General features: G+C 42.4%; 1 protein-coding gene across 2 annotated transcripts in view; it reads left to right on the plus strand.

The window, feature by feature from the left end:
* ADGRF5 (adhesion G protein-coupled receptor F5) overlaps positions 1 to 22,509 on the plus strand; it is a 66,255-nt gene that overhangs the window by 30,678 nt on the left and 13,068 nt on the right. For both annotated transcript variants that reach the window (XM_067544910.1, XM_067544909.1), the window contains exons 4-17: positions 735 to 905; positions 2,260 to 2,433; positions 3,339 to 3,460; positions 5,791 to 5,849; positions 6,345 to 6,493; positions 7,147 to 7,359; positions 8,473 to 8,688; positions 10,354 to 10,518; positions 10,677 to 10,901; positions 11,579 to 11,791; positions 13,559 to 13,708; positions 16,847 to 17,016; positions 18,866 to 19,045; positions 20,196 to 21,593. In XM_067544910.1, the coding sequence (XP_067401011.1) occupies positions 735 to 905; positions 2,260 to 2,433; positions 3,339 to 3,460; positions 5,791 to 5,849; positions 6,345 to 6,493; positions 7,147 to 7,359; positions 8,473 to 8,688; positions 10,354 to 10,518; positions 10,677 to 10,901; positions 11,579 to 11,791; positions 13,559 to 13,708; positions 16,847 to 17,016; positions 18,866 to 19,045; positions 20,196 to 21,593 (3,605 nt within the window). The remainder of the gene's footprint in view (positions 1 to 734; positions 906 to 2,259; positions 2,434 to 3,338; positions 3,461 to 5,790; positions 5,850 to 6,344; positions 6,494 to 7,146; positions 7,360 to 8,472; positions 8,689 to 10,353; positions 10,519 to 10,676; positions 10,902 to 11,578; positions 11,792 to 13,558; positions 13,709 to 16,846; positions 17,017 to 18,865; positions 19,046 to 20,195; positions 21,594 to 22,509) is intronic.

Below are 22,509 nucleotides of genomic sequence, written 5' to 3' on the forward strand. Positions count from 1 at the left end.
TCTTTTATTCTCCCCACATGCTTAGAAAGTGTGGTTCAGTTTAGGGTGACCCCCTCAATCAGGACAGGCTAACGAGAGGTTCTGCGGCCCCTTACTCATACAATGAGGGCAGCATTCATTTCATTCGAACACCAGAGAGATTTGTAACCCCAAACCAGCGAAAATCGATCATTTTGGCAAAGCAGCGCCACCATGCTGTGTACCTAGGCAGAGTAGGCATGTCGTGCACACACGGTCTGCTCCTGAAGTCTTTTCCCCCAGTGTGTGCCTAGATTCAGGGGGAGCGCTCATTCAGACCCTGCCTATACAACTATATAAGTCAAGTAAAGGTTTGAGAGCAAGAATGAACCCCTTCGCAGATCTGGGAGGGGGAGGAGGGGGCAATGGATATTCACTTGGGATTGAGATGATCATTGTGTCAGTGGGGAGAAGGAATAAAGAGACAGATTTCCCTTCACACTGACAGAACCACCGAAGTGGGTTTCCTGTTATTCCCAACTCTTTCGTATCCCCAGTCAGAAGCAATGATTTGGCCCTCTGTCAGCAGAGTAGGTAGATAGGACAGACAGACAGAAGATTTGCTGAGTAACAAGGGGCCAATTTTATTTGCCTCAGCAGCTCTCATTAGCTCTTGTTAAATAGCTATAGACAACACAGGCGCGAGTCTGGAGCTCTTCAGTTACCATAATACACTCCACCACATGGCTTTACAATCCTATCCTTTCTATTTTCAGTAGCTGCACCCGGCCTTGCCCCTGTGGAATACACTGTTGACATTGAGATTAGTTTTCCAGATTCATCTCTCTTGGAATCCATCAAAGATTATTTAAAGAATCTTAGTTTTCCAGTCCCAATAAAAACTGCAGATGCAGCAATGACTATCTCAAGCATCAATGTTACAACAGGTGAGTAGGTCACTCTTCTGATGTCCTGCACAACTTGGTGGCTCGTTAATAATTTGATTACCGTCACGTTTTCACATAGTGATCAGTGAATGCAGAGCTGTCTCTTTTACCTGCTGAGTGGGAAGGACTCAGTAAGAGAGAAAAATTCATAGAAAACAGCACTTCTGGTTTTTGCATTCCACACCTCTCCTTCTTACAAAACACTGACGTTGGGAGAGGCCCGAATGCTTCTCTGTGCCAAAGGAAGGGACGGAGCCTGAGAAACCCTGTGCTACAACGTTCTATTGTGGTTTTAATACCACAATAATCATAGCAATCTGATTCTCTTTTATGTTTCAGGAAGCTGCAGCACTGATTTTCAAAGTGTTTACGTACCTCTAACAACATTTGGAATGTAAATCACTCAGAGAGGCTGTGCTTTCTCCCTAGCATGTGGGCTAATTTTCTTTCTGATGTAATTCCAAAGGACATTATTAAACGGCAAAGAATCGAAGAACCTTTATTTTCCCAGTTGTTGTTATACAAAATTGCAACTATATAGTATTTTGGATAGTTAAAATCTGAGAGAAAATATAAACACCCAATGTATTTACAATAGAGTGGGAATCATTACAAAAAAAATGTAATCTCTGATCCAGGCGCAATAGAAGGAAGTGTATACTCATCCTAAACAACAGATGTTTGTGCTCTCTTTCCAGATGCTTCTTGTCCGTCATCTAATTTATTCAAATAATTTTGTCACCACTTTATGATGTTTCATTGAGCGTTAACTTTGAGCACCCAGTGTCTCATAAACAGTCAGAAAGTGGGTTTATGCTGTTTGAAAATTAGGACGTAAGATTTTAGATGATATGGAATATATTTGTCTATAGCATTTTTCTGATAGTGCCTTTGAAATGACGTTCTAGTCTAAAGTTCAAAATAGTGATCTGAATGGTATCATTTTATGGTTCAATATCTCACTAGACACAAACACTACAACCCAATATTGAAAACAGTTTAGATGATATATAGCGTTTGTTTTTAGCTCAGATAGTTTGTGAAATATCACATCTTGACACTGTCTTTGCTCTCAGAGCTCAGCAGCCATGCTGTATATTTAAAAGAAAACATAACTCTTAAAATAATTAATCAAACTTAGCCCCTACTGAGAGTATCACAACTTATTTAGCTGCGCATGATCAATATATCCGGATTTTCAGGGCATCAGATACTCATGCCTATATCATGCTAGTGAAATCCTAAGATGCACAACATATTGTCTAAATGTTTGCATGCATACCCAGTAGGAGCCATGCTGTGCAAAATATTATGCATCACGCATCATTACCGCAGTCTTTCTGTTTTACACTAGTGTGCAGACTCACCAGCAATTATGAGACCCATTGTTCTTGTGAAAGTGGGTATGGATGGCCAGCTGCAGTGTGCACTGCCCACGCAACCTGTCCTGATACCATTCTAACACCAGAGAAGACCTGTGACTGTATCAGACAATTGCCTTCTCAAGGACCCTATTGTCAGCCTGGCGGTAAGCAGAACCTAGTTGTGCTTAATGTCATATAGTATGAAATCCAATCAGGAGAGAGATGTGATCTTTACACACCAGTGCATCCGTGTGGGGATGGCTGAAATGCAGCTCATGGACCAAGCACAGTCCATGGTGTTATACTGTGGGGCCTATTGCAACTGTTATTTTTAATAGGAATGTGTGTCCTGCTAACTACAGCTCCCAGCATGCAAAGCTCCATCTTGATCCAAGTGGCCCCACTCAGATCATGGTCCAGTGTTGCCAACACACATGCTTTTATCCATGCTATTTGGTGTTTTGCTTAAAGCCCCAGCTTCTGGCATCATGTGATTACATGGGAATCTCAGCTTTCATTACAAAAAAAGTAAGTTTCGAGCCCTTGGGGTTACAGAGGAAAGTTTGGAAATGTGACCAGCGTATGCCCTAAATGCTCAAAAATCAGAAGGCAAAGAAAAAGAGCCCTTATGAATACCGGAGCTATTTGAGATGTTTGCATCCATATCTAAGGGCTTGTCTATGTGGGACTTTACTGCACTGCAGACCAGGATGTAAATCTACAGTTTGCCGCGCAGTAATGTCTCATGGGTATACCGCTACAGCACACTAAAAGTCCTGGAGTACACTATGCTTTACACGTAGTAGTAGCCAAAGTACATTTCAGGAAGTTCAGTGTGTTGTAGCAGGGTCCACACCAGACATTGCAACCCAGCAAGCTAATGTGATGTAGCTTCACACCGTTGCTTGCTATGCAGTAACATCTCATGCTGACAAGCTATAGGTTTGAATTTCAAACATCCCGAAGGTTTGGGTATGTCTGTTTGGAGCACAACTCGCTTTGAAAGAATTCGGTGGTGAATATTTTCTTGTTCAAAGTAGTTTTGTTTTCTTTTGTTTCTTTGCTACAGACATTCCTACCAAGTCTATCACAATAAACGTATCAGTCAGACTCAATGTCACCTTCCAGGATGATCTCAGGAATCCTTCTTCTGAATTGTATAAGCGATACAAAACCGACTTGGAACATGCAGTATGTCTTTGGCTTTTAAAAATGATTTAATTTGAGACTTTGTCCGGTGCTCTGTCAACTAAGCCACACAGCCTCCCCTTGGCATATGTATGGTGCCTAGTAATGGATGACAGTGCCTTTCACTTCAGCTAGATATCTGCTGGTTTGGATGCTCCCTAGCTTGGTCCAGTGGCAGAGACAGGGACCAAGTCACAATGGCCCAAATAACACAAAATTTGCAAGAGTTCAGACCCAGGGCTTTGTTTCAACCCCTTATGAAGACAGAGGCCACTGTGGTACTCGGTGTGTTGGTCACCGATGTTTATCAGTGTAGGCTGCGTGCGTGTGTCCCTGTGTAGATGCTGTCCCAGCTCTGCGCAGGAAACTGAGACGGCTCTCACGATCGAATGAGTCGACACGACCACAGATTAGCTGAGTAACGAAGGCGCCCAAGCGAGGTTTATTGCGTGCGGCACAATGAGAAATGACTTACAGAGTATCTCTGGGTCAGTTTCATATTGGCGGCGTTACAATGGTCTCGGCCCAACGGCGGTACTTTCCGTTATCCCCTAGACCGGACACTGGTATTCCCTCTGACACCCTCTTTTATGCACTGTTACATACACTTTCGGTCTGCCCCCTTTCACGTAGGTAGTTGCCACCCTCCTGACGTAGTCTAATACCACCTTTTTCCGTTGATTGGCTGATTTGGGCACCGCCACTCCATGTATCATTTCTACCCATCAAAGTGTCATTTCAGCGAGTTAGTATCTTGGTACCTCTTATACCTACTACATATTTTAATAATATTTTGGCAGTCTTACAACCTTGCAGAATCAGCACTTTCCTATACCAGTCTCAGTTAACTTGAGTGACCCCTTATACTTCTGTTCACCCGGCTTTTTCCATTTAGGCCTTAGCCTATTTTACAGGCCTTAAGCTCTCACTTCTTACTACAGCCACTAGAGACATTCATCTCCAAATCTGAATTTGAATTTCAAACATCCCAGTGGTTTAGATGTGTTTGGATCCAGAGTGTTATTTGGTGCAGGGACTGAAGGTTGTTTAGTGGCTTATTGAAGTGAGTTCATGGTCTCTCTGTTGTTCCTAGTGAGTATATCACAGGAGCACTACATCATTTGGCACCAAGTTGAATTAATTAATTCATTGAAATTTAATATAGTTATTACCTGCCTGGCACTCTGATCTCTACCTTCAGGTTATGTCTACACTGCAGTCAGAGAAGTGATTGCAGCTGGGGTAGACCTACCAGCACTAGATTTCATCTAGCTAGCATTGCTAAAAATAGCAGTGTAGATGTGGTGCCACAGTGCGGGCTGCCCAAGCACCTCAGGGACTCTAGGTACCTGCCCGCATTGCTAGCCCACACTGAAGCCCAGGACACCATCTCTGTGCTGCTAGTTTTAGGCAGGGTAGCATGGGTAAAGCAGGTATGCCTATCCACGCTGCGGTCACGTCTCGGATTGCAGTGTAGATGTATCCAAAGTCAGCAGTGAGCCAGTCCCCTAGCCCTGCCCTAGGGCACACTGCATTGCTACAGGTGCGGCCTTTCAGAAGAGATCGAAAATGGAGGTCCCACTCAATGAAAGGTCTAATGACACTTCTCACAAGGGTAGAACTATTCATTCCGGTCAAGTGCCTGCTCTACCACAGACGGCCTGGGTGACCTTGGGCAAGTCACTTAGGGCCTGAGTTTTAAAGGTATTTAGGCTCCTAAAAATGCAGCGAGGCATTAAAGGGTGTGATTTTCAGAAGCACTTAGGTGCTTAGCTCCCCTTGAGAGCAGGGGTTTTGGAAAAACTACCAGGCACCTATCTGCATCGTGAGCAGCCTGAATACCTTTAAAAATCTGGTCTGTAGCTGTGCCTCTTGCCTCAGTTTCCCATCTGTTCAATGGAGATAATAGCACTCGCTACCTCACAGGGCCGCGGTGAGGATAAATACATTAAAAATATGATACTACAATAATGCGGCCCATATAAACATGTACGGCAGACAGAGAGGGCCAGTTCCTGCTCCCAATGGAAGTCTATGGCAAAATTCCTATTAACTTCAATTACGCAGATCTACAGTAAAGTATTTAGGGATCTTTCAGCATAAAAGGTACTAAAAAATGTCAGATTATTTGTCCTGATGTTAATCTCCTTTACATAGGTGTAAATTACAGTGTGTATGTGAAAGGAACATCAGGCCCATTGTACCAGAGTTTACATGCCGAGTTCCTATCTGCTGAAATCAAATCAGCTCTCCAGTTACCAATGACTGACTTGAAGCTTCCAGTAAAAATGTGCAGAGGGTTGACATTGTGCAATATATTTCTTCCTTTTCAGTTCACTCAGAGCTACAAATCTTTACCAGGCTTCATATCAGCAACAGTCACAGGTTTCAGGTAAGGAAACCACCTTTGGGTTCTTTTTCTTTTTCAGAAGATGTGAGCCCTTCTTTCTTGTTGTTGTTTTTCCCCCTTTCAGGAGACAAAATACGAGGAGTCGGCACAAGATGACCCATAGTTACTGTGGTTAGCATCCATGCACAGCACCGGAATAATAGTATGACAGGCGCACTAGAAATGCAAACAGATGGAGTTCCCCAAACTTACTGTGAATACAAAGCATTCTGGGTGAAATTCATCCCTATGCAGATGTCTGTGAAGCACTTTAGCTCTCAAAATAGGACCAAAACCATCCATATGCCTTGTGTTGGCCCCCTCCATAGGAGTGCATTTCACCCAATGGGAGGGAGAAGTAAACGACTCACAGAGAAGTAGTGGAGATCATTAATTAATGTTTGCTTACAAATCGAGTATAGGAAACGTTATCTGAGTGCCGAGTATTAGTACATTCTTGAATCAAAACTCTTTTGTTTAATACTTCTTTCTGTTTAGGGCTGGAAGTGTTGTTGTGGACTATGATGTCAAAGCCACCCCAGCCACATTGACCCAAATCGAAAATGCCAGCGCAAACATACCACCCTTGATAGATAAATCATATCAGCTAGATTCTGGTTCTTTTATGTATGCAATAGAAAGACCAGGTAAGACATAAGCTCTATTATTTTTGCTGTGAATTTGCTTTAAAGTTGGCGAACAATGGTTTGTAATACACACAATAATAGGAACAGTACCTTGCGCTGCTGCCTAATACCGTCGACCACTTGGAACCGGACTTTCAAAAGAGCTCGGCTGCCAGAGAGGAAATGAAAGTCCAGCTGTCTGAGACTGCGCAGCACACAGCATCCCTTATTGACAACAAGAACCCAGTCACCCCAGCAGTGAATCCCAACCTAGCCCCTCCCGGCGAGAGAAATTGAACATCATTGGAAGGGGTCATTGAGGCAAGACCTTACAAACCGAGGCCCATTGGCATTGAGGCTGCTCAGCACCTCAGGCCCCATGCACCTGTCTGCTCTGTGCACATTGCAAATCCCACAATTCTTTTAAAGAGAGCTGAGGTCTGCACTAGTGCCCTTGGCCAGAATTTTCACTCTGCTGTTGGGCAGCGTGTTATCACCAGTCATCTGCATAGCTGATGCCCTGAACCCCAGAGGTGTCTGCATATCATTGAGGTTGAATGTGTATAATTTGTGAAGTGCTTAGGATTCCTTTGAGATTGGAAGCACTAGGCAAATGTCAGCTGAAGTAATAATAAATAATAATAATAAATACAAGTTTCTTTTTGCTTTATCAGATCAAACCAACTTCTCTGTGTCCCCTGAGGATATTTTTGAAGGTGATACAGTAACAATGAATTGTGAGACAAGTCTGGATATAGGGGACGTGCACTGGTATCATTCTGGACAAGTAATCTTGAATAGCAGGCGGCATTCAATGAGTTCGATAACTATAGAAGGAATGACAAAGTCAGAACTGAAAATTACCAATGTTACACAGGATGATACTGGTACAATGGTGTCTTTCTTGCTAAATCTGTATCTACACGTGTATTGTTTGTCATTTGTAAAAAAACAAAGAATGCAATGATTCTGTTTATTTTAAACAGAAAGGCAAATGCACCTTTTCCCCCATCATTTCCCCCATCTGACTTTCTTTAATGAATCAGCTACTGAATGATGATGCCAGCATAGTGCATATATTATATTATATTATATATTATATTATATTATAATAAAAAGTAACAGCTTAGAGCTCCATAGCAAATGAAAGTGTTAATGTTTGGAGAGCCCAATAGAGGATATATAAGAGCTTAGTATTATGGAGTCAGATAACATGGACTGGGCTGGGAGTTAAGAACCTTGAGTTCTATTTCCGGCTCTACCACTGATCTACTACATGACCTTGGTCAGGTTACTTCACATCATCTGTAAAAGGAGATGATGATACTTACCTCCTTTGCAAAGTGCTTTGAGATCTCTAGATGAAAACCTCTGTAAACAGCTAAGTATTATTACATAGCACTTTGAGTGAAGAGAGGGGCTGAGCTGATCAGAGTTGCAGGCAATGTAGATGATTTTTGAAGCAATACTTTGACTGCAAAGTACAAACCAGAGAAAATGAGGTGTCAATGCAATGTCATGGCAAGAGGTATGTTGAGCTGATACATCAGGCTTGGCAGTGGGAATAGTAGGGGTCAGGTGGATTTGGGAGAAGCAGGAGAGGAAAATCCAGCACTATCTATTAGGTAGGAAGGAGAGAAAGGAGTAAGATATGATGCCAAGGCAGCAAGCTTGAGGGACAGAGGGGGGAGTGGAATTGACAGAGGGATAGGCTTGGGAATGTCAGTACTAGGTACATGGCATAAGAGGTACATGCCGTACTTCATTGTTTCCCATAAAGAGCCACTGTTCCAATGGGCCTATGATACGTACCACCAGCAGTGGAACCATGACATATATTGCTACCAGATAGGTTTTGTGCCAGGGGCCAGAAAAGAAGGGGTTAAAGTGATTAAGCTATTATTGGGCTAGTGGGTGAATAGCTGAACCTATTTTTCATTGCTTTCAGGGATCAAGGCGGAATGTGTTCTTACCAGTAAGATCTTCTATTTCCTTTACAGGTGCTTATACTTGCACATTCATGAACAGCAGTCTGCACAAGAAGTGGTCATTTAAAGCAACACACAATATAACAGTTGCTCCAATAAACATTGTGCAGTCAGGAGACATTGAGGTTGTATGTGACAATTCCGAAGTCTTGCTGAGTTGCTGCATTGATGGAAATATACAGTCCTTTACTATTAACTGGAGACCAGATGGAGCCATTAATATTCCAGGTAAGACAGAAAAGAATCAGTCTCACGTACCATGGGCAAGTTTTTTCTTAATCTCTCCTCCTAATTTGCAACTAAAAAGAGGCACCTGCAGCTGTTTCACAGACAAAAGGGCCAGATTTTTGGGTACTTCCCAAATGCTTGTAGCCCACGTCCAGGGATGCTGTGCAAAGCCAAGATAAAGTTCCCACTTGCATTGTACTAGTGCTACTGTGGCCATCACCATGCACTGTTACAGCAGAATGAGCACTGCTCTAACTTCTACCCCATAACTGCCACAGAGGGCTGAAAACCGATCCCCGGATCAGCACAGCATGCTGACACCTAGTCATCTTTCAGAAAGTGCACTTCTCCCTCCATTTCCTGCTTTGTTGACAGCAAAGGGGGTCTAAGGTGTATAAATCCTTATATTGGTTGTCCACAACTGCAGGGTCACCCTTATACTGAGAGTATCGTCCATGGGCCATGTACTCAGCTTTGACAACTGAAGTGTGCCCCGTGGTATGGCACGAAACAGCAACAGCACAGCTAAAGCTCGAGGCCCATACCCGCCTTACCACATGCAAGTGTGAATTGTCCCGTGCAAAATGAATCACGCTTCATACTGAGGTTCCATTCATTACAAATAATGAATAGATGTATATAACAGAAGCATGCTACAGATATCAGCAGAGCATGGCATAGGTTTTTCTAAGCACATCAGCAGAAGATGTTATGGATGGTTGTAAGCCATAAACAACCTATTGCCCTTTTGGATTCCATGACAATCTGTAGCAAAGGAGTAACTATTTATTAAAACATCTATTCATTTTTATTAACTGTTTATAAATGGAACTTTAATATGAAGTATGACTGCAAAATGAGTAATGTAAATGCACAAAGGTAATTGCACTTGCACACAGGGATTTATGCACTTGTGAATTACTCAGACATACAGAGTGAAATCCTGACCCACTGAAGTCTGTAGGACTTTTGCCTTCGACGTCAGCGGGGTCAGGATTTCGCCCAAGAGTTTTGCCTGCACAGTAGATGCAGGTTCAGATTTTATGGGTGTGATTTGGATGGGCAGCTTTGGTAAATTTGCCTCAGTATGTCTAACCCTGCTCTCTTGACACCCAAAATAAAGTTACGGGGTGGCCCTTAAAAATGTTAGTTTCTTCTAAGATAAATAGATGACTTTAATATTTGCAGTATTTCTCTGTTCTTTCCACTACTAACTGTAAGAAACACCTCGCATCTGCCAATACTGAGGTTAGCTGACTCCAATTGCTTTTCTCGGGACTGGATCTGAAACCTTTACCCACAGTGACTTCTTCTCATTCACCCAAACCATGCTATTGAACTCAGTGGGGCTACTCATGGGAGTAAATGCTGCTCAACATGAGTAAGGATTGTACAACTGGGCCAATTGGGTATCTTAGGTAACTGGCAAGTTTTAAGAGCCTCCACTATATGTGTACTCTGGCCCATCCTTACTAGGCCATTGTGAGTCTTTCCCGAGTAAAGGCTGTGTGGACTTCAGGATGGGTGAGTTTAAAATGTCACACTGCCAAAGCTTATGCCTGTGCCTTGGGTTTGCATAGCCAGGACAAGTACTGTATTTACAGGCTTTACTTGTGGTTGAGTTAGATAGCAGTGACAATTCTGGGATTGCTTCTTTCCACACAGGAGCCACCAGTTTCACTACAAACTGTACTGAATACACTCTTCAAGCCAAGCCGTCTCAGTGCCCAGGGGACAAGTCTGGTACCGAGACAACGTACACGTGTGAGCTGAGCACGAAGAATGGCGCCCTCGGAAGTAAAGCCATCAAAGTGACATACTTAGCAGTAGGTAAGAACCCTGACAGAATCTGACTGCACGCAACTGATTGTAAGTGCCTGGGGGCAAGGACTGAGTCTCTGTTCTTTCCATATGGCACACTACCTACCTATTGCGCCATATGCAAATGACAAATAACAATAATGTGTCATTTCACTTATATTTTTCAGCAAATGTAACAATATCCTCAAGCACAAAACCTCTGGTTTCTGAGGGACACAATTTTTCTCTAACATGCATCAGTGATATGAGCAATTACGATAAAGTCACCTGGCAAATCCAGGCCGGAGCTTCCACTAAAACGATAGACCCTGAGCTATACGTCAGAAACTGGAAATCCCCGACAGGAGCCACGTCTCTTCTCACAGTGAGGGCTGCCAATGAGGAATGGAATGGTGAGTGAAGGCATCGCATCACCGTTTGTTTTGGTCAGAATGACAAGGGTAGGGACATTACCAATCATTCGAAAATTAGATCTTCGCCTAAGGTCCCATCCAGCAAGACACTTAAACATGTACAGCTTTAATCACACAAATGGTCCGATTGAAGTCAATAGAACAGAGGCTGGCATCTCCCAGATGGGCTATAGAGTCATTCTCATGGGCCTAATGAATATTTAAGTATTTCATACAAAGTGGAACAGCTTCAACTAAAGAGATTGAGAGAGCTCAACCCCAGAGGTTAGGACACTCAAAGGTGGAATTGGAGACCTGGGTCCAAGTGCCTTCCCCAAATCAGGTAGAGTGGAGATTTGAACCTGGGTCTCTCATAACCTAGTGAGTACAGTACAGTACTCTAACTATTGGGTATAAGAGGAGCACCATCCATTCCTTCTCCAGTTGTGTTTTGTGCAGTGCACAATCCAATAGGCATCTACAAACCTGGCTGTTGTGCTTGAGTGCTTGCAGGGATACTCCTGATCTGGATCACTGTTTTAAGTAACCCTCAATAAATAACCACACAAAGACATATACCGTATTCATAAAAACGTATTACAGGTATTTTACCAGTTCATCACAGTCTGCATTCTGTGGCTTTCAACTGAAGCCTATTTTTGTTTCATTGCTTTCAGGCACCTATACCTGCACATTCTTTCAGAAGTCTTTGCAAAGTTCTGCTACTATAACAGTTGAGATTGTTCCTCTGCCTCTGAAGCAGAATATCATAGTAGATCCCATTGAAGCATTTATACAGTGTAACGTACCTCAGGTCCTAAGGTGCTGCATATTCAAAATGGAAACCTACATTGTTACATTCACTGTTCAACAAAAAGATTTTAAGACTGGTAAGAAAGTTTTTACCTTACTCTGAAAATAGTATTGAATGTGTGCATAATTGTTGACATCCCTCCATAATATTTGCCTCTTCTATGATGCCCACAATTAGTGAATGAAAAATTATAAATTTTTTTTCTAAATGTGCAATCCCGTTACTGTAATTCAGGCTCTTCCTGTCCCTGTGCTTTGTTGCCCTTACTCATTATATCATGTCTAATTTGGGACTGTCGCCCAAAACCTGTCTTTCTGTTCATGCCCCAGTGCCGGCAGGGTACTCTCATAATTTAGTCTTAAAGGGTCTGACCCTGATGCCATTGGAGTTAATGGAATTTTTGCCATTTACTTCCACAAGCATAGGATCAGATCCAAAATGTGGTTAGGTTAAAGTCCTAAACGTACTCATTGGGATCCTATCTTTACTCTCTACCAGTGACTTTCATATCAGGTTTGGTCAGCTTGCCAACATTTTCTAGCCATTCATTTTTTTTTATTTTTATATTTGAAATTTAGGATCATATTTTTCATGTGGGTCCATGTAACTGATGTATGGCTATGATTCAGGTTGATATGATAGCCATCTCCAAGCGTTTAAAATATATAAGCACCAAGGAAAGAGACATTATTACAGATGGCTCAAGTGTGTAAGGGGAATAGCCCTGAAACGAAGCAAAAGAATATTTAAGAGAAGTAAGAGAAAACATTTCCTGTGTGTGAGGTCTACTAGACCATGAAACAGCTTCTTAAAGCACTCCATTGCTTGAGTAATTTCAAACCAAATGGGAAAAAAACGCTCAAAAATACAATATAAGGAACTATCCCACATTCACCAAGGATATGGACAAAAGATATTTTCCGGTGTAAACGTCTGTGATTCTAGGTCTTTGAATTTAGTGCAGTTATACATCCTACCAATTATTTAGCACATTGTGTATAGTCAAAATTCTTGAGTGGCTCAAAAAATTAACGAATATCATGAGATTAGAAAAGAGATAGGACTAACCATCTAGTTATCATGCAGATACAGTGCATTCTATTTGCACCAGTCAGCAATTGCCATGTATTTGTGCTCTGCTTGTAGCTAAAATAAACAAGAACCGAAATGTAATAAAGTCAAAGGTTTAATTAATTTGACTAAAAATATTCCCAGAAATTACATACACCCTCAGCAATTCAGCTAATAATAGGAGACTGACATTTAGACGGATTTAATATCACTGTGGGTAGGTTCTGAGGGGAACTGCATCTAACCTTCCTTGGCCGGAGGAAGACTGGTGGATACAGTGTGCTGGCTTGAGGTTGAGCGAGTATAAGCTTGAGGAGACTGGGGGATCGTTGGACTTGTGTGCAGGATACGGAGAACAGCACAGGAGAGGTTACTGTTGAGGACCCTCAAGCTGACTGAAAGATAAACTGAGAACAGTGCAGAATCTGGAAGTGAGCAGATGAAAAGGGAAAATCCTAACCTAATGTGAATAGCTTCAGCAGAAGCTGGGAGAAATGGAAGAAGTTGCACTAAAGTGGCTATTCCGGCCACTTCTGCTGCACCGTAAAGGACTTTGGGGGAAAGTTGCTCTCGTATTGGAAGGCCAGAAGAGTGTTTAAACTGTATGTCTGTAGACAGAAGAGATAGCATAAGAGGGTAGCGAGGGATGACCGTAAGTGGCAAAATATAATAAATTTAACAATAAGAGTGGCTCAGAGAGCTTTTCTTTATGTTCTACTCTACTAACAGAACCAAACTATTATATTAACACACCTACAATCTTTCTTTGTAGAGAAAAAAACACAAGGAAACCAAACATGCTATGAATACAATTACACAGACAGCTGCAGCTCAAGGACAGATGTTGTGACATATTGTAACATTGTTAACCAAGTTCAAGATACAGTCACAAGTTCACCTATGAGACTACGTATTGCATCTGGTAAGAAGAAATCTTGGTAATTATATACAGCAATTGAATGTACAATTCTAACATAATTGCCAAATCAAAGGACATAGATGGTATCAATGAGACTGCTTAAATGCAGCAGCAAGTACTGTGGTTAGAGCTGGTTGGGAATTTTCTATCTAAATGTTTTTTGATAGAAAATATGGTTTTCATCAGAAAATATCAATTTTGGTGACATTTTCAAAACTGAAACAAGGTGTTTTGTTTTGCCTCAGTTTAAAATTGATGTCTAGAGCCAGCTGAGCTGCCTTTGTGCCTCATGGGAATTGTAGTTCTGGTGCCTCATGCCCATAATCTTCTTTATAGGCTGGGCTCCCTACCTAGACTACATCTCCCATGATGCATCACAGTCTTAGGACTCCCATGATGCACCAGAGCAACTCAGTCAGGAGACACATAGGAAATGTAGCCTTGCCTAGGAGCCCAGCCCATACAGGAGAATGGTGACTTCAGATATCAAAACTACAACTCACAGCAGCTCGGGCAGACACAGATGAATGTTAACCCAAAACTAAATCTTTCAACATTTCCAAATTTAATTTTTATGCAATTTTTTGTTCAACAGAAAGTTTTGCTATTCTGACTTTTCATTCTCATTTGAGATGTAAAGAAATGTTGAATAACGACTTTCCTGGGAGACAGAAATTCCATTGTCTGATCAGCTCTAGCTGCACTGCCCGCTGCTGAGCCTGTGCGTTACAATAGAAATTTCAGTCAATTTAAATAAGTGCTGCTCTTATTTAAACAGCTTTAGGAGAAGACTGTGGACACTTTAGGGCTTGTCTACATTCGTGCTTATGCAGGAAAAACTTTTGTCGCTCAGCAGGGTGAAAAAACATAAGTTTGCTGGCATAAGTGCTAGTGTAGACAGTGCTATGTCAGTGAGAGAGCTCTTCCATCTACATAGATACTGCCCCTCATTTAGGTGGTTTTATTATGTCGGCGGAAGCGCTCTCTCCCACTGACATAACGCAGCTACACTAGCACTTATGCCGTAAAATTTATGTCGCACAACAGGGTATTTTTTTCACACCCCTGAGCTACAAAAGTTTTGCTGGCATAAGCGCAAGTGTAGACAAGCCCTTACCCACATTGCCGAGTAGTTACCCACTCAAGTGATTCTATCAAAGTCAATGAGACTACTTGTGAGAGTAATGGCTTCCCAGTGGGAGTAAGAGATTCACAATCAAGCCCTTATTACGATAAATTGCTTGTGTTGCACTAGCAGTTAGAGACCCTAGATGGTCCAGGCACTGTTCAAACACAAAGAAGAGATGCTCTTCACCCAGAGAATTTATAATACAATTTAATAGACACATTTTGAAAGTTTGGGAGTTGGATGATTATTCAAAACTTCTAAACTTTCATGAGTCTGCAAAATTGGGCTGGAAATTCAAAAGATATGTTATTCATGAGATTTCTGTACTCTCTACTTCCATCTGAGCTAGAAACACTTTAGCACCAATACAGTTTGCAGCTGACACAAAAATTGGGGAGCGGTAAATAATGAAGAGGGCAGCTCACTGATATAGAGTGATCTGGATCTCTTGGAAAGCTGGGCACAAGCAAACAATATGAACTTTAAAATGGCTAAATGTCGTCTCACAACAGAGAATGTCAGCCACATTTACAGGATAGGGGACTCTATCCTAGGAAGCAGTGACTGAAAAAGATGTAGGGGTCATGGTGGATGATCAGTTGAAATGCTGTACCAAAAGAGTTAATGCAGACCTGGATGCTGTACCAAAAGAGTTAATGCAGACCTGGATGCATAAACAAGGGAATCATGAGTAGGAGCTGAGAAGTTATTTTACCTCTGTGTCTGGCACTGGTGCAACAGCTGCTGGAATACTATGTCCTGTTCTGGTGTCCACAATTCAGGAAGAATGTTGATAAATTGGAGATGGTTCAGAGAAGAGCTATGAGAATGATTAAGAAATTAGAAAACATGCCTTATAGTGACAGACTCAAGGAGCTCAATCCATTTAGTTGAAGAAAGAGAAGGTTAAGGGGTGACGATTACAGTCTATCAGTACCTATGTGGGGAACAAATATTTAATAATGGACTCTTCAATCTAGCAGAGAAAGGTATAACACAATCCAACGGCTGGAAGGTGCAGCTAGACAAATTCAGACAGTAATTAATCACGTACGAACTGACCAAGGGTCATGGTGGATTCTCCATCACTGACAATTTTTAAACCAAGATTGGATATTTTTCTAAAAGATATACTCTAGGAATTATTTTGGGGAAGTTCTATGGCCAGTGTTATACAGGAAGCCAGACTAGATGATCTTGACTGTCACTTTTGGCCTTGGAATCTATGAATTTATGAGAACCGATGAATTTCAGATCTTCTGCTTCTGCTCCCATTTGGAACCCACAAGTGCTGAGACGCATGAAAAATAAAATAAAATAAATAAATAAAATGAGTGGGTGGAGTCCTAAACCAAACCTTCCTGAACCTCAAAAAGGCTTCTGTTCAGGCTTCAGAAGAAGGGTTGGAGAGATGCACTCATCCCTGTGATTTATTCTGATCAACTACAAGAGCAAATCTTTGGGTGCTTTGGCAGGCAAACAGTTTCCTGAAGCTTATATCCAAGGGAGGGTTATAATTAAGGATCAACCCAAATCAAAATGTTGTTTCCACACACCTCTAAACTTGGGATAGTTCAGCTGTGGCTACAAACATTTCAAACCTGAGCCCATGTTGGCTAATAAATTAGTTCATGCTTGCACAGTGCTTTGAAAATTGGGTGATTACTCTGGGAAGAAGCATGATCTGGTGGTTAGGTCCTAGGTCTAGGATGCAGAAGATCTTGGCTCTATTCTCATTTTTGCCACAGGATCCTGTAAATTACCTTGGGTAAATTACTCAGCACTGAGTTTTCCATCCTGGAGATAAGACGACTTTTCTGTCTCACAGGTGTTGCAAGGTTTCATTCATTAATGCCTCTGAGGCATGCAGATACAATACTACAATGAGGAGTGAAATGTGTGTATACATATGTGTGCAGAACATCCAGAAGAAAAATGATCTGTAATAAGGAAACTACAGAGAAATTGGAGAATATTTCCTGTCATCCATTTATTTCTTTTTCATTATATAGGAAATATTATGTGCTCAGACATCATTGGTGTGGGAGAGGCAGGAGCACAGATAATAAAACGATGCCCTATCAGAGGGAATTTAACCTATGTGTGTGTCAACAAAAACTGGATTGTTGCTAGAAACAGCTGCCTTTCTGATGGAATAAACACACTACTCAATAAGGCTGAGGTAACAACTCTGTTCTTTTCATGCTTTTTTCAGTAGCTTTAACTAAAGAGTAGAAGGTGATTTCAAGTTGTTTCTATTGTTCACATGCTTTAACCACTTGAAAAGACATTCAACACTGGAAGAATGCAACTGTGCAATTAAAAGTGTTTTTACAACTAGGTAATAAACCCTTTGTTCCATGGACTACCGAGAATTCTGAGTGCGGCAGAGTTATTTAGAACAGCTTGGTGCAGTGCTTCACAAGGCAACCAAAGGGATGAGGTCGTGAGGCACTGAAAATTGTTACAATCTAAAGCAAAGAAAATCTCGCGCCTCCACTCCCCACACACCCTTAACTTTCAGGGTCAACTATTCTCTGTCAATCTCTGAAAATGCACACACAAAAATAAATTATAGAGGCAGAGCACTGTTATTGTGGATACCCTCTTTGCTTTTGTTTCCACATTAAATATAAAGGGGTAGTGCAAATTTTTTATTCTGAATAAGCGGTTGCCAATGTGAAAAGTGGAGAAGAATTGGCTTAGTGTAACAAATGTACAGGATACTTACCTACTGTCAGTTCTCTCTGACTAGGCAGATAGGGCCTGATTCAGGAACGCATTCCCACTTAGGACAGCACTTAAGCACATGCATACTTTTAAACACATACTTAAGTCCCATTGACGTCAATGAGACTTAAGTGCATCCTTAAAGTTAAACATGCATTTAAGTGCTGTCCTGAATCAAGGCTTTGTCCCATGCTCATCATCACAATGTGTGTGCTTTACCATGCATAATCAACCTTGGGACCATAAGCATAAGCTTCTACCACTTGCCTTAAAAGTGAATAACCCTTAGCTGGTAGTAGTAGGGCTTTTATCTGATGTATGTGAGGGTATGTCTTCACTGACAGTGGCAAATTCGCTGCCATCAGATCGATTCTTCGGGATCAATTGAGCGGAAGTGAAGACCCGCTCAATCGATCTGGAAGTCAATTTAATAAATCCACCTCCAGAAAGAGTAACGCTGCGTCGATGGGAACGCATTTCCCGCCGGCACAGCATAGTAGAGATGGCATGCAAAACGGACTTTAGGAACTTGATGGAAGATATGCAAGCTACTCTACGTAACTTGTGTATCTCCCGTCAGCTACCGTCGAATTTGCTGGTAAGTGTAGACTAGACCTTAGTGTATATAGTACAGATCCCATGACTAGCTCTGAATGGAGCACTCATGGCACTCCTCAGATAGAGTGAGAGTTACCACAACACAGGGCCTTCACAGGAAGTAAGGAGGGAAATTATGAGAGACAGGCAAGGATCTCTCCAGAGCTGTCCAACATGTGCACAACACTTGCTTCTTGATTCCAGTTCTACTGCAGTGCTGCCGGTGCATCAGTGAGCATTGCTGGATAGCAGCTCCCATCAGCATGTTCCTGCCCTCTGCCTTCACACTGCTCATTAACAATGACCCTTTATTTGCAGGCACACCCCGCACATATGGCTTCACTTCCCAGGTAGCACCAGAACACAGGCCATCCCTTGCTATTAGCTAGTCCCCGGCCTGGAATCATTCCCACAGCATAGTGTCTGGCTGAGCTGTTGGTAGGACCACTCCCATTTTTGCTTTTGTCATAATCCCCTTTCTGATCTGCATTGTCCATTGGATACAATGACAGTCCTGCTGCTCCATCCTTTGTGTTCCCTTCTAGAAATCACCTGCAGTCACCCTGTTCCTCTGTCCAACTAGAGTAGTGGGGGGCAGGGGAGGGTAACACTTCTTTCCCTGTGTACTCACTGCATATCTCAACTGATGATCAAGCCCCAGTGGCATTGCATATATGTAACACCATGTTTAATTTCCATTTCAGTTGTTGGTGCTTGGTCCTCAGCCAGCAGAAAAAGTAGCCCAATATCTCGAGACTCTCCAGAATGACACAGCAAACAAACAACAAGAAATAAACAATTCATCTGCAAACCTGGGGGCAATTATTACCATCATGGATTTGGTTTCAACCATCCCATTGGAAGCAAAGCCAAGCACAATGAGAGTAAGTTATAGTTAAGCCCTATAGAAGTAGGTTGGCTCTTTAACCTCTGCATCAGGTGGGAATATGTGCCCTGATTGATTAGCACGTGGATTAGGGAGGAGTTGAGGGAGTGATAAGGTAAGAGAAAATAAGAACAAAGATGGAGATGAAGGCAAGGTTATGAAAGGCCTTGAGGATGAGGACCAGGAGCTTTGCTTTTATATCAAACGATTCATGAAAGGGTGACATGGTTGGAGCAATGGTAGAGAGGAAGGATTTTACCTATACAGCATCCATGAGCGTGCTAGAAGACACAGTCTCTGCCACAGAACTTGCAGTCTTCATTTTAGTCATGATACACAAGTGAGTCTGATAAACAGTAGAGATAGTGGAGAAAAGGGGGAGGACAGAGGTTACGGTGGTATGGTCACACAGTTACCCAAATCAAGATGGTTCCCTTAGGTTTACAAAGGAAGGACTTGGGGGATTGTTTCTTTAATAAGTTATGGTGCTTATAGGGGCATTATGAGTTACTTGGGGGCGTGAGTGAAACCGTGATGATGGAAATGGGGAAGGCAGTTGAGGTGAAGAGGTCGTGTGAATGGCCGCGGTGAGAGAAGGTGGTGGTGAGGAATGAGGGGCTAGGAGCAGGTATGGGAAAAATGAGAAGGATAAATGGGGACGAGTCAAGATCAGGCAAGGGAAATCAATTGGCAAAAAAAACCAGGTGAATTGCAAGAGATGAAGAAGGAATGGAGATGGTGTGGAGGTAGAGAGGACAGGGCTGGTTTTTAGTAATATAGCTAGCTGAAAGAAATGGCAAGTTTGACCAAGAAACTTGCTGATTAACACCAGCTAAGTGGCCTGGATGTTTGAACTAAAGGGCGATTGGAGTCAGAGAGAACACAGAGGCTACAAACCTGGGAGCCAGGACTAGAGACAGGCAAAAGTGTAGCGGTATTAGACAGAAAGATGAGCCCCTCTGTTTTCAGTTACCCTGACTTTGCAATGGGACATCCAGGGGGAAATGTCTGATGGATTGCTTGAGACTTGGCAAAAGGAGAGAGGCCAGGCTAGAAAGGTAGACTTCAGAATATACAGATGTTATGACTGGTAGTAGCAGTGATTGTAAAGAACTTCATTAATACCATATATTTTGTCTTTATTACAGAATTTCCTCTCTACGGTGGACATTATTGTCAGCAATTCCACAAGAGGTGCCTGGAAAGAACTGAACAATCAGGAACCAAATAGGAGTTCCTTGTTACTGGATTCAGTGGAGAGATTTTCCCGATCCCTCCAACCAGTTAGTAATACTATTCCTTCTATCACGACGACCAACCTTCAGCTGCAAGGGATAGTTATCACGGAAAATAGCGTGTTGTACTACAATAAGAGCTTTACTTTCTCCAGTTCAGCAAACCTCAGTGGTAATGTGCTCATTAACGGAACTAAAATTCAGAGCTTGGAACTGAACTCGACCATCATCAGCGTGGCTTTCTCGACGCTCAAAGACATTCTGCCCCAGCCCAATGGCACAAATGAGACTGTGAATGGCTTGGTGATGACAACAACAGTGAGTGGCAATCTCACTGAGGACTTCCAGATCTCTCTGACATTTGCAAAAAGCAATTCTTCCCTGAAAGAGCCCCAGTGTGTCTTTTGGAACTTCTCTCTCTTTGACGGTGCAGAGGGATGGGATGACACTGGTTGTCAACCTAAGGATGAGGGGGACAATGTCATTTGCACTTGCGATCACTTGACTTCGTTCTCGATTCTGATGTCACCCAACATGGAGCCCACCGTTCCTGGAGACCCACCAGGCCCACTAGATTACATCACCTACATTGGCGTCAGCATTTCCATTGTGAGCTTGGGGTTTTGCATTTTAATTGAATCCCTGGTATGGAAATCTGTGACCAAAAACAGAACCTCCTACATGCGTCACGTCTGTATATTGAACATAGCCGTGTCTCTTTTGTTGGCAGACATCTGGTTCATTATCGCTGCCTCCATACATGACACAAAGGAGCCAGTGAATGGGAATATCTGCATAGCTGCCACCTTTTTCATCCACTTGTTCTACCTCTGTGTCTTTTTCTGGATGCTCGCCATGGGCCTCATGATCTTCTATCGCCTGGTCTTCATTTTACATGTCAGCAGCAAGACCATTCAGAAAACTGTAGCATTCTCTTTGGGGTATGGGTGCCCTCTTCTTATATCCGTCATCACCATAGCTGTCACTCAGCCACGCGACGTTTACAGGAGGGAAAACGCCTGCTGGCTCAACTGGGAGAAAAGCAAAGCTCTCCTCGCTTTCGTTATACCTGCGCTGCTCATTGTGGCTGTGAATTCGATCATTGCCGTTGTAGTAATAGTCAAAATACTAAGGCCTGCCATTGGGGACAAGCCAAACAAGCAGGAGAAGAGCTCCTTGATTCAAGTCCTCAAAAGCGTTAGCATTCTGACGCCGCTATTAGGCCTTACCTGGGGATTTGGACTTGCAACCATTATCGAGGACAGCTCAATAGTATTCCATATACTCTTCACTCTCCTCAATGCTTTCCAAGTGAGTATCATGTGTGCACTGCTTTATTTTTCATGACCACTTCATACAGACTCATAGAAGAAGAAGACAGGAAGGACTAAAGACCCTCAGTCTCCTGAAGTCACGGGAAATAGATTGTGTTTCTCCCTACTGGGTCACAGATGAAGGTGACACCCCTGCTCCCAAGTCTCTGCCAATGAATTCTTCCCCCAGAGTAGGCAAACAGCTCTAATTCATGCATGTAAACAAGATCAATTATGGTTAAGGATGTGCTCCCATGTATTACGTATCCTGAGCTAACATCAGATTCAGTTTTCTCCAGTGCTACTCTAGCAGGGTATCACACCCAAATAATTAGGGATTGTAGGACGGCAGCCCAGATCTAAGGCAGCAAAGACATAATAAATTGATAAGCAATACTAACAAGAAGGAAGTAAACAATCAAAATGGACCAACCATCTGAGTGATTGTTTTCTGCCATTCATGAGCTGAGATTTTACTGGCAGAATGAGTTCTAACTGTTAATGCAGTAAGGTGGGAGTAAGGATTCCTGGGTTCTAGTCCTCACTCTGCTTTTGATTCTGCTCAGGACTGCCAGGGTCTCCAACTCCCCGGCATCCCACCAGGTGGACTGCTGTACAGCCGGGACCCTATTCTCTTTCACTGCCATACAGCCGGGACCCTATTCTCTTTCACTGAGAATTTTGAAATTTTTTATTTCTTTCCAGAACAGAAAAATAAACCAACACATTTTAAAACGCCAAATTCCCCATGAAATGGAATTACTTTTCTTACCCAGCTCTGTTAACAAATAATCATTAATATGTGCAAAGCAATCTGAGATTCCTTGAGATAAACTGCTAATAGCTATCAGAATTATTGTGTCACTAAGGGAAGGGTCTGGAAAAAAATGAAACTTGGAAAAAACATTGGGGAT

The sequence above is a fragment of the Emydura macquarii genome, unplaced genomic scaffold, assembly GCF_026122565.2.
Source record: "Emydura macquarii macquarii isolate MOO-44397 ecotype Brisbane River unplaced genomic scaffold, CSIRO-AGI_Emac_v2 contig_1039, whole genome shotgun sequence".
Lineage (NCBI taxonomy): Eukaryota > Metazoa > Chordata > Testudines > Chelidae > Emydura > Emydura macquarii.